Source organism: Lipotes vexillifer, unplaced genomic scaffold (genome assembly GCF_000442215.2).
Source record: "Lipotes vexillifer unplaced genomic scaffold, Lipotes_vexillifer_v1.1 scaffold1223, whole genome shotgun sequence".
Lineage (NCBI taxonomy): Eukaryota > Metazoa > Chordata > Mammalia > Artiodactyla > Lipotidae > Lipotes > Lipotes vexillifer.
Window position 1 is genome coordinate 258,726 of NW_006795957.1, and position 15,225 is coordinate 273,950.

At 58.5% G+C, this 15,225-nt stretch overlaps 2 protein-coding genes across 2 annotated transcripts; one reads left to right on the forward strand and one right to left on the reverse strand.

The window, feature by feature from the left end:
• Nucleotides 1-3,527: 3,527 nt before the first annotated feature.
• On the reverse strand, nt 3,528-6,555 carry ZNF524 (zinc finger protein 524). The gene is made up of 2 exons (XM_007468000.1): nt 6,174-6,555; nt 3,528-4,584 (listed from the first exon to the last, which is right to left on the reverse strand). Exon 2 carries the CDS (start codon nt 4,543-4,545, stop codon nt 3,760-3,762), a length of 786 nt encoding a protein of 261 aa, XP_007468062.1. The 5' UTR covers nt 4,546-4,584; nt 6,174-6,555; the 3' UTR covers nt 3,528-3,759.
• Nucleotides 6,556-7,101: 546 nt separating this feature from the next.
• On the forward strand, nt 7,102-11,592 carry FIZ1 (FLT3 interacting zinc finger 1). The gene is made up of 3 exons (XM_007468001.1): nt 7,102-7,110; nt 8,627-8,972; nt 9,879-11,592. The coding sequence occupies exons 2-3, from the start codon at nt 8,667-8,669 to the stop codon at nt 11,076-11,078; spliced, it is 1,506 nt and encodes a 501-aa protein (XP_007468063.1). The 5' UTR covers nt 7,102-7,110; nt 8,627-8,666; the 3' UTR covers nt 11,079-11,592.
• The last annotated feature ends 3,633 nt before the right edge of the window (nt 11,593-15,225 follow it).

A 15,225-nucleotide genomic window follows, 5' to 3' on the forward strand; every position in this document is an offset into this window, starting at 1 on the left:
TGGTGGGATCCAGGGCTCATCCTTGTAACCATTTCACTCTTGGGAGAGGGGAGCAGTAAGGCAGCCCCCTGGTGGGCCACAGCTGTCCAAGAGAAGAGTTTACACACAGGTGTAACCTTCTGGTGTGTGGCTTTCTTGGGGGGCGGGGGGAACAAGAGGATCACAGGAATCTCTTGAAAGAGGCCTTCCTGCCACGCCCTCTGACACCACAGCCCCTGTAACTCTATGCCCTTATCCTACTGTATTTTCTTCACACAAACATTTGTAGTTTGCTTTTTAATTCTGTGCCCCATGAACTGGCATATACACTCCACCAAGACAGGGGATTCTGTCTGTTTTGTTCTCTGCTGCATCCCCAGTGTGTATAGGTGTTCATTAAACAGTTGTTGAACAAAGGAAAGAATGAACAAATGAAGAACATTCTGGGCTCTGTAGTGCTGACAAAGGCCAGGTGACTGATCACAATGCCCTCACTTCTAAGGCCCTATGAGATCAAACCTTCTCTCCCCTCATTCTTCCCTTCAATTCCTCTGCTCCAACCTCACTGGCCTCCCCTGCCGCCCCTCTGATCATCACGATCACGGCCACCTCAGGGCCTTTGCACATGCTCTTCCTCTGCCTGGATGCCTGGAACAGTCCACCCACATCTTTACATGGCAGAGTTGCCTCTGCCGATTCAGGTTTCACCTCTGAGGTAGCTCACAAGACTCAGAAAACCCAGAAAACCCAGAAAACAGCATTGGTCTTGTTTGTTTGCTTGCTTTTGATCTGCCTCCTCAACTAGACTGTAAAGACCCACAAAACAAAGACTGTGTGTGTGTCTCTCTCTCATGGATGTACGTCCTGGACCTAGAACAGGGAATGTTCATTCTGTAAAGAGCGAATGAATGAATGTCTAGGGAAAAAAGAAGTCATGCCCTAGTGGAGCTGGGAGTCTTCCTCAGGGAGTCCAGGAGAAGGGAGTGAGAAGTGGAAGGTCAGGATGAGAGCTGCCAGCGGCAAGGGAAGACAGCATCCTGAGAGGTAAAGCCTCACGTAGGGCACTGCTGTGTGGGAACACAGCAGACAGGAGCTGACCCGGAGGAGGGTGGGATGAGAGTGTTTCATGGGAGCCTGGGGCTAAACTGGCAGCTATTTCTACCTAAAGGGGGAGAGGATGTGGGTGTGAGAGCACAACTCTAGACGGAGCTGTTTATGGGGGGGGAGGGTGGGTGAGGGGTGTCGGTGATTGAAAGGCTTATTCTCAAGGGGAATTATTGGGGGGGGGGAATTGGAGAAGGAAAAAAGGCATTCTTGGCCACTGACCAGAATGCAAAGTATTTTTACACTAATGAAGGGGGCGTTTTGGGGGGGGGCGCTGGTTAGGAGCTTTGGGGGCTGCTGTGGGTAGACAGAAATAATGGGAGACAGATCTGCCGTAAAGCACTAATGCCACACTCTTTGGAGGCAACCTACAGGGGATACTAAAGGGAGGGTTCACGGGCAGCTGCCCCGCATGGGGACGGGCAATGCCGGTGGCATTTTTGGGGCCGTCCTGGAGGAAGCAATGACGGGGTGGGGGGGTACGTAGAAGAGATCCTATGAGAAAGCCTCAGTGGGGGGCCCTGGCAGCAGTTGGGGGCATCGCCACGAATGAGGGCGCTCTGGCAGCTGTCCTACATGGGGGCATTAATGGGGAGATATCTGGAGTAGCCTTTTGGGGTAGCAGTCACTGGGGGGCCCCTGGCGCGGGCTCGGCGGGAGAAGCACTGATGGGAACGTTCTGGGGACCAGGGCGGGGCCCCCCGCCCACGTTGCCCCCGGGACCCCGGGCCACGCGCCCCGTCACTCACCGGCGCCGGGGTCTCCGCCGGGATGAAGCCGAGGAGGCGGAGGAGGCGCCGCCGCTCCGGGGAGACCCGAGGGCCCGACCGGAAGTGCCGCCCCCTCCCCCTCCCCGGCAGCCCCGCGCCGCCCGCCTGCCCGCCCGCCCGGAAGCGGAAATCGCGCCCGTCTCCGCGGCGCCGGCGTGGAGCAGCGGAAAGAGGAGGCGGCGGCGGCGACCGGGAAAGGGAAGTGCGCCTGCGCGTTGGCACGGGACAGCGGGCGGGGGAAGACCCGGCCGCTTCCTGTGGGCGAGCTGAGCATAGTGCGCCTCCGTCCTGTGCGCCCGCCTCTTCTTAGGACACCGCCCACATCCTCCGGACATCCGGTTAAGCCACGCCCCTCATGTAAATTTCACACTTAAGCCCCGCCCTGGTCCCCGAATCACGCCTATTTCAGATCTTAATTATCATAATCCCCACCCGTCGTCTCAGAATCCGTCCTCCTCGACCCAGCCCCGTGAAGTTTACCCTGTTCTTCCCCGCCTCCAATCCCCTAATCTCTAGAACTCCAGCTCTCCCTCATAAGCCCCTCCTCTCAGAGCTCCTTAGGCAGAACCACGCCCCTGCATCTAAGCCCCGCCCCTCCGTCCATAGCATTTAAGTCCCACCTCTCATGATTTTCATGCTAAATTAATTCTGCCTCGAACTTCCGAAGCGTTCTCTGAGGTCAGTGGGTCTCAAAGTATGGTTTGGAGAGCAGCAGCATTGGCATTGCCAGGGAATTTGTTAGAAATGTAAATGCTCAGATCCCACTGCCTCTGACTTCCTGAATCAGAGACCCTGGGGGTAGGGCCTAAGGACCTGGGTTTTAAAATACCCTTCAGGTGATTCTGATGCAGGCTGAAGTTTCGAACCACAGCTTTACCACACCTTACACGGTCCCTCTCGTAAACTCTCTGTAAACCTCGCCCCTAACTCGGCCCCACCTCAAGCAGCTAAGCCCGATTCTATTCAGCTCTTCCTCCTAAGCGCCCCCTCCCTCAGGGGCTTTCCTTCGTTACTCCTCTTAGGTACCCCCTTTTCTCCCCTTGGCCTGCATAGCAGTCATACCCACCGCTCAGCATCTTAACAGTTTCAAGTCCTACCTCTCCTAACACCTTGCTCTCCTGCAGTTTCCCCTTGAAACCAACCCCTCCCCTCAGATAAACGCTATCCATTCCCTCTAAATGCTCTCAATTTCTGCCCGCCAACCCTTACACATCCTTAAACCCCAAGCCAGCTCTCAGCCAGCCCTGCCCACAGTTCTCACCTAACCGCCCTACAAGCCTCGCCCCTCAGCCTTAGCCCCGCCCCTCCGGCCCTACCAAAGTGGTCAGTCCCGCACACAACCCTCAACTCAGTGTTTCTCTGCAAACAGTGCCAGGACAGAGATGGGCCAAAGTGGTGGCTGCAGAATTTCCGGGAATCTGGTTAGAACGGCGCCGGGGGTTGGCGGGGGACCTAGAGTCACGTTTGCACAGAAGGTTCAATGTTAAGAGTGGATCTTTACAGGGAGTGCTTTGAGGTCCACCAGAGATGGGAGAAGCGTCAAAGTCTTCCCCCAAGCCAGTCTTTAGCGCCAAGCTAACGAGGCACATGACAAGGGGGTGGTGCAGCGGGCAAGAACATTTGAAGGGAGAAGAGAGGCGCCGGCCCTGGGATCATCACGGAACACACACAGGAGGCCAGTAGGCAGAAATTTATTTCCACAGCCCCTGCCTCCACAGGCCTGTCAGTCCGAGGGAGCGTGGCAGAAGGCTGCAGGACCCAGAAGTGGACGTCCTCACCCTCGACCTTCTCCCACAACAGGAAGACTACCAGACAAGAGTGTGTCCCAGTTTCCCTGCCCAGGTTCAGTGCCAGCTGAAAGCCCAGCTCTAAACCTGGCCTGGGGAGCAGTGGCCGGGGGTGGGGGTCAAGCCAGCTCTTTCCCCTCCAGCTCCTCCTCATCGGCCCCTGCCGTGGCCGGGATACCCTCGTCGTCCCACGGTGGTTCAGGTCCTGGGTCCCGAGGACCCAGGGGTGCCTCCATGGCCTCGGGGTGCTTGCGTCTGGCATGGCGCCGGAGCGTGTTGGCCTCGGTGAAGCGCAGCCGGCAGACGGGGCACTGGTAGGGGCGCTCCCCGGAGTGGACGCGGTGGTGGTGGGCCAGCTCGCCCGCCTCTCGGAAGCGGCGGGGGCAGAGCGGGCAGCGGAAGGGCCGAAGGCCGGCATGGATGTTGCAGTGCCGCCGCAGGTGGCTGGACCGCTTGAAGGTCTTGCCGCAATCCTTGCACTCGTGCGGCTTCAGCTCTGAGTGTGAGATACTGTGGCGCTCCAGGTCGGAGAGGTAGGGGAAGGCCCGAAGGCACACCGGGCAGAAGTGCGGGGCCTTCTTAGGGCCAGAGCTCTCGGGCCCGCCTGCTACTGACCCTTCAGAGACTGTGTAGGGCACACCCTGATCATCGATCAACAGGAGGTCACTGCCACCGCCGCTGCCCACCGGGGCTGTCACCCCCTGTGCCAGTGGGGGCTCCTGCCCCGACTTAGGGGGGCGGCCCCGCTTGCGAGGGAGGGAGGCCTTGAGAGTCCGATTCGAGGAGGTGGCCCCCCCGGGACGTCGGCCTCGGCGGCCCCGGGGAACAGAAGGAGGTAAGGCCAGAGGTTTCTCTTCTTCCCCGGGCAAAGGCGAAGGCCACGGGTCTGGGCTGGGCGTGTCCATTGAGCAGTAGGGGGCTTGGGTCTGGGCACTGGAGCCGGGCTAAGAGGAGAGAAGGAGTAGCCGTCAGTGCAGGAGGGTATGGAGCGCCCTTGTCCCCCAAAACCTCGCCATCCCTGGGTCCGAGTCTGTCGACCTGGGCGTGGCCAACATTCACTTGGACGCACAATTAAAGCCACACTAGTGGGTAAAATAGTAAGATAATCCTGTACCAGTTGGTAAACAGGCACTGCCCTGAGCCCCAAAGGAGTCTCCCAGACCTCCCTAACAACCCCTCCTAGACATTCAGGGTCAACCTGAGCCAAAATACAGAAAAATCTTCCAAGGAGGATAGAGTCCAACTGAGGGTGCAGGCGAGTATTTCGATCCTCAAAACAATGAACCCATCAAACAGAAGAGCTACAGAGGCCTCAGAAATGTTTTTGTCCCTCCTTCTGACAGAAGTGACAGAGGGAGAGAAGGGGGGTCAGGACTGGAAGAAGAAAGGGACTGGTCCCAGGTGATGTTTGCCCCTGAGTTGTGAATGTGGACATATATCAGAGCTGTTAAAGAGTGTGGGGTCTGGAGCCAGAGGTTCTGGGTTCGATTCCTGAGTCTGTTACTTACTCTCTGTGTGGTGGCCTTGGGCAAGGTGCTCACCTCTCTGAGCGTCAGCTAAGCCTTTTGCAAAACAGGATGACTATTTCCACCTACTCGCACATAAAGTGCTCAGTACACGGAAGTGCTTAGGAGATATTAGCTCTTATCACGGTGAGCAGCTAAGCCTCACACCAACTCTCTGAATAAGGGTATATCACGCCCATTTTGCAAATGGGGAAACCAAGGCACAGGAAAGTGAAATCAGTTGCACAAGCTCCCTCTGGCGGTACGTGGCAGGGCCAAGACTTGATCTCGTGGACCCCAATGGCCCAGGGAGTGAGAAGTAATGGACCCAAGGGACATCACAGGTCCCTTAGTCCTGCGCTTGTATCCAGCTCTACCGTTCATTAACAAGTGGCTTTACCTATCTGAGCCAGTTTCCACCTCTGTAAAATGGATACAGCAGGGCTGTCGGTCGGCATATATATAGTAAGCACCAAGTGAACTACCATCACCAACACCACCAGCAGCAGCAAAGCCTGGGGCCACGGGACTGGGGAGCAATAAAGTGGAGGGGGAGGAGAGCACAGGTGCAGTCAGGATTAGGGGCTACAGGTGCCACTGCACCCCACTGGAACAAGCGCACAGATTAAGGTCCAGAGAACGGCAGCCACTTTTCCATGATCACACAGCTCGCTCGGTTGGGGTTGCCTGGACTAGAACACGGGTCTCTGGAACGGTGCCCCTGACCCTCGCCCTCCTCCACCCCGGTGCAGGCGCGCGCGCCCGTGAGCACCGAACGCGCGGGGCGGGCCCTGCGGGGGCGGCGGCCAATGAACGGCGCCGGGCCGCGGACGGCGAGGGCCGCCAGGAAGGGGGTCTGCGCGCGCGCGCCCAGGCGGGCCGGCTCCGCGGGGCGCGAGGTCGGCGCGCGCGCTTCAGCGAGCGCAAGAGCAGAAGCAGGTGGGGGGCGCGCTCCAGGAGCGCGCGGCCCCGGGCCTCCCCTCCCTCCGCTCCTCTCCCCCCACCCGGGCCCCCCGCCTCTCGGGTACCTCATTTGCATGTCGCCTGGACTCGCGAGTGTGCGCGCGCGGGGGCGCGGGGCCGGCGCGTGGGAAAGGGCGGGGGCGAGGGGGCCCTGCCCCTCGGCGGCGCGCGCGCGCGCGGGACTGCCCCGCCCCTCGGAGCGGAGGCCGGTCGGCCCCTCCCTCCCCTCCCCCTCCCCGTCGGGCCCGCGCCCGCGGGGAACAAAGGGGACCCGCTGGGTCCTAAGAGCCGGTCATATCCCCGTCGGCAAGCCGCGCCTGCGCACCCGTCGCCCTCGCTGGCCCCGAACGGGAAATTACCCCACCAACACATCCCAAACACATAGAAATGTCTTTCCTCCCACAAAGCACCCAGCCGGGTGACCCAATCAAAGAAAGGTACCGAAAGGATAAAGAGCGGGAAAATGGCCCCTCATTCCCGTAATTAACATGGCGCCTGATTAGCTTCAAAGCCCACGGGAAGCCTAAGCACAAGATGGAGCCTGCTCTATCCTCCTATCTCTATCGCTGATCGGCGAACTTCGATTTCTCTCTTCTCCTGATGCAACTCTACATCCTACCCAGGAGGAGCCTGAGGCTGCGAAAAGGGAATCATGTCGGCCCTCATCTATGTTAACACCCGCCAGCGTTGATACCGCAGGGAGGAGGCCGCGCGCGCTGAGCTTGTTGCCCTTAGTCTGTATGGCGCCGGGGGCCACCCTAAACCCCGCCCCTTCTCCCTGCCCTCACCCAAGATGGCGCCACCCTGGCTTCTCGAACCTCCAGTAGCTGGGAAAGGGACGGGAAAGAGAGAGAAGGGAGGGCGGCGGGGAGGAGGGAAGCCAAGAAGGCGGGAGAAAGGGGGAGTGCGGGGGAGAAGGGAGCCGAGGCGGAAGTCGAGGGGCCCCCCGGGTGGAAGTGACGCTACCCCCGCTGCCCAAAATGTCGGCGCCCAGAGGGAGGTGTAAGTAATTAAAGAGGAAAGCCGACTGACTTTCCCGGCCTCCCGGGGCCGCCTCAGGGCTCCAGAACCCCCGCTCCGTACGAGCACGGTGGACTCGCCCGACTGCGGGTCTAGCCTGACCTGCCCCCGCCCCGGGCGCCCGGGGCCGCACCTTTTAGGGACAGGGGGGAGGGGTACCAAAGGCCGACTCTAGGGGCCTGGGTCCTCGAGCTGACTGGGGAGGGGGGCTCAGTCCCGCGGGCGACTGGGTGGGGAGGAGGCGGGGCTTAGTGGTGGCTTGGGCGGAGTAATGGCTGGGCGTGGTTTAGAGTGGAAATGGGCGGGACTGGGTAGAAAGTGGGAGGAGCTTACGCAAAGGGGTGAGGTTTGACAAAGGGGCGTGGCTCAGTGAGAATGGTAGGAGGGCCCTAGGTTGAAGGGTCCTAATTGGGGCTGAGGGGGGTAAAGGGGTTCAGTGTGGAGGTGGGAGGAGCTTAGAGTAGAAGGGGTGGAGTTTGTCTAGGGATGTGGCTTTCAGGAAGTGGTGAGGACATAGTGAGGGGGATGGGGTTTAAGCGTGTAATTTGGGGCGTCGTAGTGGAAATAGCAAGTCTTTATATTGCAGGTGAAATGACTTAGGATGGGGAGGGTGTCAAAGAGGAAGGGCTGAGATGGCCAGAGAGGTAGAGTGGCAGGTGGTCTTGGAAAGGAAGGGGTTTACTTAAAGGCTGAGTTTAAAGGAAAACTTGAGTGGGGTTTAGGAGGCGGATCTTAGTGGGGAAGAGATGGGGGACTTCAAGAGGAAACTCGGAGGAACTTAGCAGATAGTGGTAATCAAAACAGCTTACCTGTTGAGTCTTTGCTGTGCACAAGCGTCAGTAAGCACGCCGCACGCATGGCCACAAGTTTGCTTAGTCCTCACCACCACTCCATGAGGTAGGTCCTCCCATTATTCCTATTTTTCAGATGGAAAGAGAATCAGTTGGCTTTATCCAAGGTTCCAGGACTAGTCCTGGTCTCCCTGGAAGGTTGACTCAGGTGCGCTTAGCCCCAAATTTTCATACTGTCATTGGCTAAGAATGTCGTCAGTCTTCATCTGAAGATGACTTTCATCTTCAAAAAAGAGTGAGAGTGGCTTTCAGAGGGGAAGGGGCTTGTCAAGGAATATAAGAGGCTTCAGGAACAACATGGAGACTTTGGAAGGGGTAGGCGGGACCTGAACACGAGTGGGCGGGGTTTAACCACACTCGGCGGGGCTTAGAGCGGGGCGGGAGTTCATTCACAAAGAAGGGGAGAGCTTAAAAGCATTCAGTGGCTTAGAAGTGACTTGGAAGTGATTAGGAAGGTAGATGAGTGGTGGAAGGGGTTGTAGGAGAGTGGGAGGGGCTTAAAGAGCAGTGGGTGTGGCTTGGGTAGGTGGGCCTGGCTTATAAGGTAGTAGGCCGGGCCTCACAGGTCTGTGAGTCCAAGGAGCCTGATAGGGGGAGGCTGATGGGGACGTGGGCCCCTCACCCCACTCCATGTCTCCCCGCTCCAGAGAGAGCCCCCACCCGCCACTGCCCTCGCAGCACGCCACCATGGATGACGCCCCGCTGCCAGCGCCCCCGGTCCCTGCCCCGGCCCCGGCTCCGCCCGCTGTTGCCCCCCGCGTCCCGTTTCACTGCAGTGAGTGTGGCAAGAGCTTCCGCTACCGCTCGGACCTGCGGCGCCACTTCGCTCGGCACACTGCGCTCAAACCTCACGCGTGTCCGCGCTGCGGCAAAGGCTTCAAGCACAGCTTCAACCTGGCCAACCACCTGCGCTCGCACACCGGCGAGCGGCCCTACCGCTGCTCCGCCTGCCCCAAGGGGTTCCGAGACTCCACCGGCCTGCTGCACCACCAGGTGAGTCCTGCAGGCCGGCCCCAAGCTGGCCTCCCTGGGCTGGACTCGCCCTTGGAGCCCCGGGGACCCACTATGGGCAACAGACAGCTGGCCCCTAAGAACATTTCTGTCTCCCTCCCTCCCTCCTTCCCTCTCCATCGAAGCACCCTGACCAGTCAAAGCATGAGTTGTTTCTCTTTCAGGCTCCACCCGACCCAGGAACTAAAACATTCATAGTAAATTTGCCCCACCTCTATGCACCTGCCCTCCCCCGTGCCCCTTCTCATATGCCAGCGTCTGAAACTTTGTGCTCATCATTCCATTACCATTTTTAAAGATAGATTTACCACGTATGTACTTAATTCCTTGACTCAGCAATTACCTATTGAATGTTTTTCCTGCTCCCAATACCTGGGATACCAAGGTGAAATCAATAAAGTCCACGCCTTCGGAGAACTTACATTCCATTGCGAGTAGTCCATAGCCAGGTAGACAATCAGCAAGAAAGCAGATACACAGGCAAGGATGATCTGGGAAAGCAGAAGCGTTGGGAAGGAAGTTAAAACAACAGCAATAACAACCATGTGATATGTAGGAGTAAAGAGGGGAGAGCTATGGGCTACCACACGGGGGCGGGGGAGGTCAGGGCAAGGTGATATTTGAGCTGAGGCCTGAAGGAAGAGCAGGAATCCACCATGGAACAGCGTTCCGGGCAAAGGGAACAAGTGCAAGGATCCTGAGGCTGGAGGGGCCAAAAGCATGCTAACGTGGCCGGAAGCAGAGAACAAGAATGAGAGGGTCGAAGCTAGATCTTGGCCCTGTGGACCTGGCAGGGAGCTTCCTCCGCATCTCTCTGGGAGGCCGAGAATCTGTCCCGTGGGCTAGACCCTCAGCCCTGACGCTGGGCTCTTCCTCCTGCCCTCCCAGGTCGTCCACACTGGCGAGAAGCCCTACTGCTGCCTAGTCTGCGAGCTCCGCTTCTCCTCGCGCTCCAGCCTGGGCCGCCACCTCAAGCGCCAGCACCGTGGGGTGCTCCCGTCCCCCCTGCAGCCCGGCCCAGGCCTGCCCGCCCTGAGCGCTCCCTGCTCGGTCTGCTGCAACGTGGGGCCCTGCTCGGTGTGCGGGGGCGCGGGGGCTGGCGGCGGAGAGGGCCCAGAGGGCGCAGGCGCGGGCCCGGGGAGCTGGGGGCTGGCGGAGGCGGCGGCCGCGGCGGCGGCCTCACTGCCCCCGTTCGCGTGCGGTGCTTGCGCACGGCGCTTCGACCAGGGCCGCGAGCTGGCAGCCCACTGGGCTGCGCACACCGACGTGAAGCCCTTCAAGTGTCCGCGCTGTGAGCGCGACTTCAACGCCCCCGCGCTGCTGGAGAGGCACAAGCTGACCCACGACCTGCAGGGGCCGGGCGCGCCCCCCGCGCAGGCCTGGGTCTCCGGGGCTGGCGCCGTGCCCGAGACGGCCGGCGAGGGCGGCGCTGCGGAGGCGGGCGAGGCTCAGCCGGCCTGGGACCGCAGGCTGCTCCTGGGCCGCGCCGGGGGCGGCGTGCCCGAGCTGGGGGGCCTGCTCCCCGAGGGCGGCGGGGAGGCCCCCGCGCCCGCGGCCGCGGCCGAGCCGTCGGAAGACACCCTCTACCAGTGCGACTGCGGGACCTTCTTCGCGTCGGCGGCGGCGCTGGCCAGCCACCTGGAGGCGCACTCGCGCCCCGCGACCTACGGCTGCGGCCACTGCGGGGCCCTCTACGCCGCCCTGGCGGCCCTGGAGGAGCACCGGCGCGCCAGCCACGGCGAGGGCGGCGCTGCGGAGGAGGCGGCGGCGCCCGCCCCGGAGAGGGAGCCCGCGTCAGGGGAGCCTGCGTCCGGCTCGGGCCGCGGCAAGAAGATCTTCGGCTGCTCCGAGTGCGAGAAGCTGTTCCGCTCGCCGCGGGACCTGGAGCGGCACGTGCTGGTGCACACGGGCGAGAAGCCGTTCCCGTGCCTGGAGTGCGGCAAGTTCTTCCGCCACGAGTGCTACCTCAAGCGCCACCGGCTGCTGCACGGCACCGAGCGGCCCTTCCCCTGCCACATCTGCGGCAAGGGCTTCATCACGCTCAGCAACCTCTCCAGGCACCTGAAGCTGCACCGGGGCATGGACTGACGTGGCCAGGCCGCGCGCCCCTCCGCTAGACCACCCCTCCCAAGGGCTGGACTCAGGGCCCGGGCCAAGGGACCTAGGGACCACGAGGGAGGCCCCGGCCCTCCAGACCCAGACACGGGCCCCGAGATGAGGGGACCCTGGCTGGAGACATGGAGCCACCAAACACACGGGCCCCTGAGCTGGGGGGCAGCGAATAAACGGAGGGATTCCTCAGCTCGAGGGTCCCAGATCTATGGAGAGATTCCTAAGCTCCAGGCCCCTGGAATACGTGCTGAGCACCCCCACATCAATAGGCGCCTAAGCTGCGGGACCTAGGAATGAGAAATGGGTCTCCACAAGTATTTCTCATCTTGAGGGCCCAAATAATAAGAGATGGGCACCCCTGCCCCAAGGGAAGACTGCCCCTCTCCCTAAGAGCCATCATTCCGACGACCTTGATCCGGAGAATGGGGGGCGAACCATGTCCCCGGATTTCCCTGGATCCCCTCCAGATGCTACCCACCAGAGTCACTGGTGCCCCCAGATAAAGGATATAGCCGGAATCTGCCTCTCCCCTCTCCCCGACTTTATTCCCTATGCGGAAAGAGGACCAGGTTAGTTGCCCCCTGCCCTCAACCCCTTCCCCAATTAGGTCTCCCTCCCCTACTAAGGAATGGATCGACCCTAATGATCTCCCCCACCCCCAAAAAGTAGAATAGCCTGGTTCAAAATCCCTGCGCTCAGTAGGATGGACTGATCCAGATACACATACCCCCACGCCCTGTCCACTGGAATGGGCTGGTCCAGGTTGCCACCTGCGCCCCACCCTCCTTAGAATGCATACGGCAGACACTCCTCCCCTTCCTCTAGCGTGTGGGCAGGTCCACGTCATTCCGCATTATGTGAACTCATGAGTGGGAGGTGGGGGACATTGGGGTATCCCTCCCGCTCTGCTGTAGCACCTGTCGGTCTTTCTCTCCGTCTCTGTCAGTTTGTCTCTGTGTTCTTCCCAACCCCAAGGGGAAGGGGGATTTGGCTAGGGGGTTTCCCCCTGTGAGCCTCGACCTTGCCCCCTATCCCACTCCCCAGTGTCTCCTGGACCCCAATAAACCTTGTCCTGTCAGCCACTGCCGTCTCATTTTCTGATCCTTGGCTTTAGGTAGGTGGGGATTCCTCCCCCTCTGATTTAGGACAGGCCTCCTTAATAGAGGCAGATCTTTCCTTCCACCTGAGAAACTTCGAGTCCTTTAGACAGTGCCTGACGCTTTTAATATCAGAGATGGTTTAGATCTCATCTAAGTGAAACCCTGCATCTTAACTACAAAATCCACCTCCAACGGACGGATATGCCCCCTAGAAACCTTCAATCCCATAGGACACGCCCCCTGAAAACCAAACTCTTTACAGATGTCCTACCCCTAGGAAGAGGCCCCGCCCCTTAGACTCTGTCTCCCAGGCAACCAAGTTTGTACCTCAGCCGCTAGATCCTTCCCCTAGATTAGGATCCGCCCATCTAAGGATGGGCGGGCCCCTCAGATTGTCTCCTACGCGCTAGATTACATTCCGGTACCGAGTGCCAGGTGCTGTCACCCTTTGGGGATCCAACAGTGAACAAAATAACTCTAAGAAAACGAGTGGCTGGGCTGTGCCACCTTAGGTGGGGTGGTCCAGCAGGGAGGAGGTGGGGCGGGTGCTTCTCTGCAGAGGTCGCATTTGATTTGAGACCAGAAGGTTGAGGAGGGGCCGGCCAGGTGGACACCTGGATGAGCCCAGGAGGGGAGGGAGGGGTGAGGTGAGGTGGAGAGGTAAGCAGGGGTCAGGGTACACAGACCCTGGTGGGCCAAGATGGGCATTTTACTGTGCTTTGTGGGCAGTGGCAAGCAAGACCGTAAGTGTGAAGGGATGTGACCACTCTTACTTTCCAAGGGTCCCTCTGTCTGCTGAGTGGAAAAGGGACTGGAGGGGGCAGAGTGAATGCAGCAGAGGCTACTGCAGTCCACCAGGAGAGGGGTGTGGGGACCTGGAGCAGAGGGATGGACAGAACTAGGTGAGCCCAAGATGAATTCTGGAGGTGGAATGTGAGAGCGTGTGTTGTGTGTGCGCGTGCGTAATGGAGAGGGAGGAATGGGGGCGGGGCTGGGAACGGGTTGCGTGGTGCTGCTTTGTATTAAGACCAGACAACGGAGAGAGAACAAGTCGGGTGGAGGCTGGAGGGGTCAGGAGTTCCATCTTGAGCTTCTTAAATTTGAGACGCTTGGGAGATTGGCATGCTCTAATAAGGCTGAAGGTGTCCATATGACAAAGATAGGCACGAATCCTAGAGAAACTCATGTTCACCTGCACCAGGAGACTCATATAAGAACATTCGCAGCAGCAAAATGTACAGCCCTGAACTCAGAACAACTCAAATGTCCATTGGTTTGGGCTGAATGTTTGTGTCACCCCAAATTCATATGTCGAAATCCTAATGCCAGGACTTCCCTGGTGGCGCAGTGGTTAAGACTCCGCCTGCCAATGCAGGGGACATGGGTTCGAGCCCTAGTCCGGGAAGATCCCACATGCCGCGGAGCAACTAAGCCCGTGCGCCACAACTACTGAGCCTGTGCTCTAGAGCCTGTGCGCCACAACTACTGAGCCCGCATGCTGCAACTACTGAAGCCCGTGCACCTAGAGCTCATGCTCCGCAACAAGAGAAGCCACAGCAATGAGAAGCCTGCGCACCGCAACAAAGAGTAGCCCCCACTCGCCGCAACTGGAGAAAGCCCGCGCGTAGCAACCAAGACACAACGCAGCCCATAAATACATACATACATACATACATACATACATACATAAATAAAAGAAATCCTAAGGCCCAATGTGATGGTACTCGGAGGTGGAGCCTTTGGAAGGTGCTTAAGTCAAGAGAGTGGAGCCCTCATGAATGGGATTAGTGCCTTTATAGAAGAGGCATCAGAGAGACCCCCTAGCCCCTTCCACCAGGTAAGGGCACAGCAAGAAGGAAGGCCTGCGAACAAGGAAGAGGCCCCTCACCAGAAGGTGACGGTGCTGGCACCTTGATCTTGGACTTCCCAGCTTCCAGAAGTGTGAGCAATAAATTTCTATTGCTTATAAGCCACGTGGTCTGTGGTATTTTGTTATAGCAGCCCCAACAGATTAAGACATTCATCAACAATACAGTGGATAAATAAATGATGGTATATTATGCCATAGAATACTATACAGCAAGAGAACGAATGAGTACAGATGCACAAAATTACATGGATGAAAGTTACAAAGAAGCTGGACGCAAGAAACCAGGTACATAGAGTACCATTCCATTTCTATAACATTTAAGCAAGCAAAACTAAACTGTAATATTGTTTAGGATGCCTTGTGGATGTGAGCCATCTAGAAGAGCAAGGAAAACTTTTTTTTTTTTTTTTCATAAAACTCAGAACAGTGGAGTTGGATGGGTTAAATTCGGGATGGGACATGGTGGAACCTTCTATGGGCTGTGGGGTGGCTGCCAACATCCCGTTTCTTAATCTGGTGATTATTTTATAATTATTTGTTAAATTGTGCGCTTTTGTCGTGCCCCTTTCATCCATACGTCTTATATTTCACAAGGAAAAACATTTAAAGGAGGGAGATAAGTTTGGAGGCAAACAAGTAAGAGTTTGGCATTCAAGGAAGACATTTTTGCCTGGAGATCCACAGTGGCCCATTTGAAAAGGCTCCAGGTCGGCCCCTGGGAACGCTCAACCTTGGAGACATTCCTCTCCACTCTGCCACCACCACACAGGAAGGGGGATCAGACTCACCCCTTTGGGCGGGAAAAAATCCTTCGCGTTGGAAAAACAAGACCCGCCTCCTTAGATATAGGTGCCGCCCCCAGGGGCAAGACCTGCCCACTTGGAGACTGGCTCGGGCCTCCAGAGCTGAGGGCCTGGAAAAGTGCCAGGGTTGTCATGGAGATGGCCGCCAGGCAGTGGGGTGATGAATAGGGACCTCCCGCCTACCTCACCTCCACTCCAATCCTTTCTCTTCTGAGAGGGTAGCAATAGGGACTCGTCCCCTTTCTCGAGTGTCTCAGTGCCAGGTGGTGGGCTGGACCTCGTCCCCAACTCGTGACACCGTGGCCGCATCTTATCAATGTGCTAACTGAGGCTGGAAGGCAGAGGGGGAG

Bases quoted from the DNA above. Each gene is read 5' to 3' on its own strand.
- ZNF524 (XM_007468000.1), bottom strand. From the start codon at position 4,545: ATGGACACGCCCAGCCCAGACCCGTGGCCTTCGCCTTTGCCCGGGGAA.
- FIZ1 (XM_007468001.1), top strand. From the start codon at position 8,667: ATGGATGACGCCCCGCTGCCAGCGCCCCCGGTCCCTGCCCCGGCCCCG. The intron at 8,973-9,878 runs GTGAGTCCTGCA...CTGCCCTCCCAG, and splicing joins CCGGCCTGCTGCACCACCAG to GTCGTCCACACTGGCGAGAA.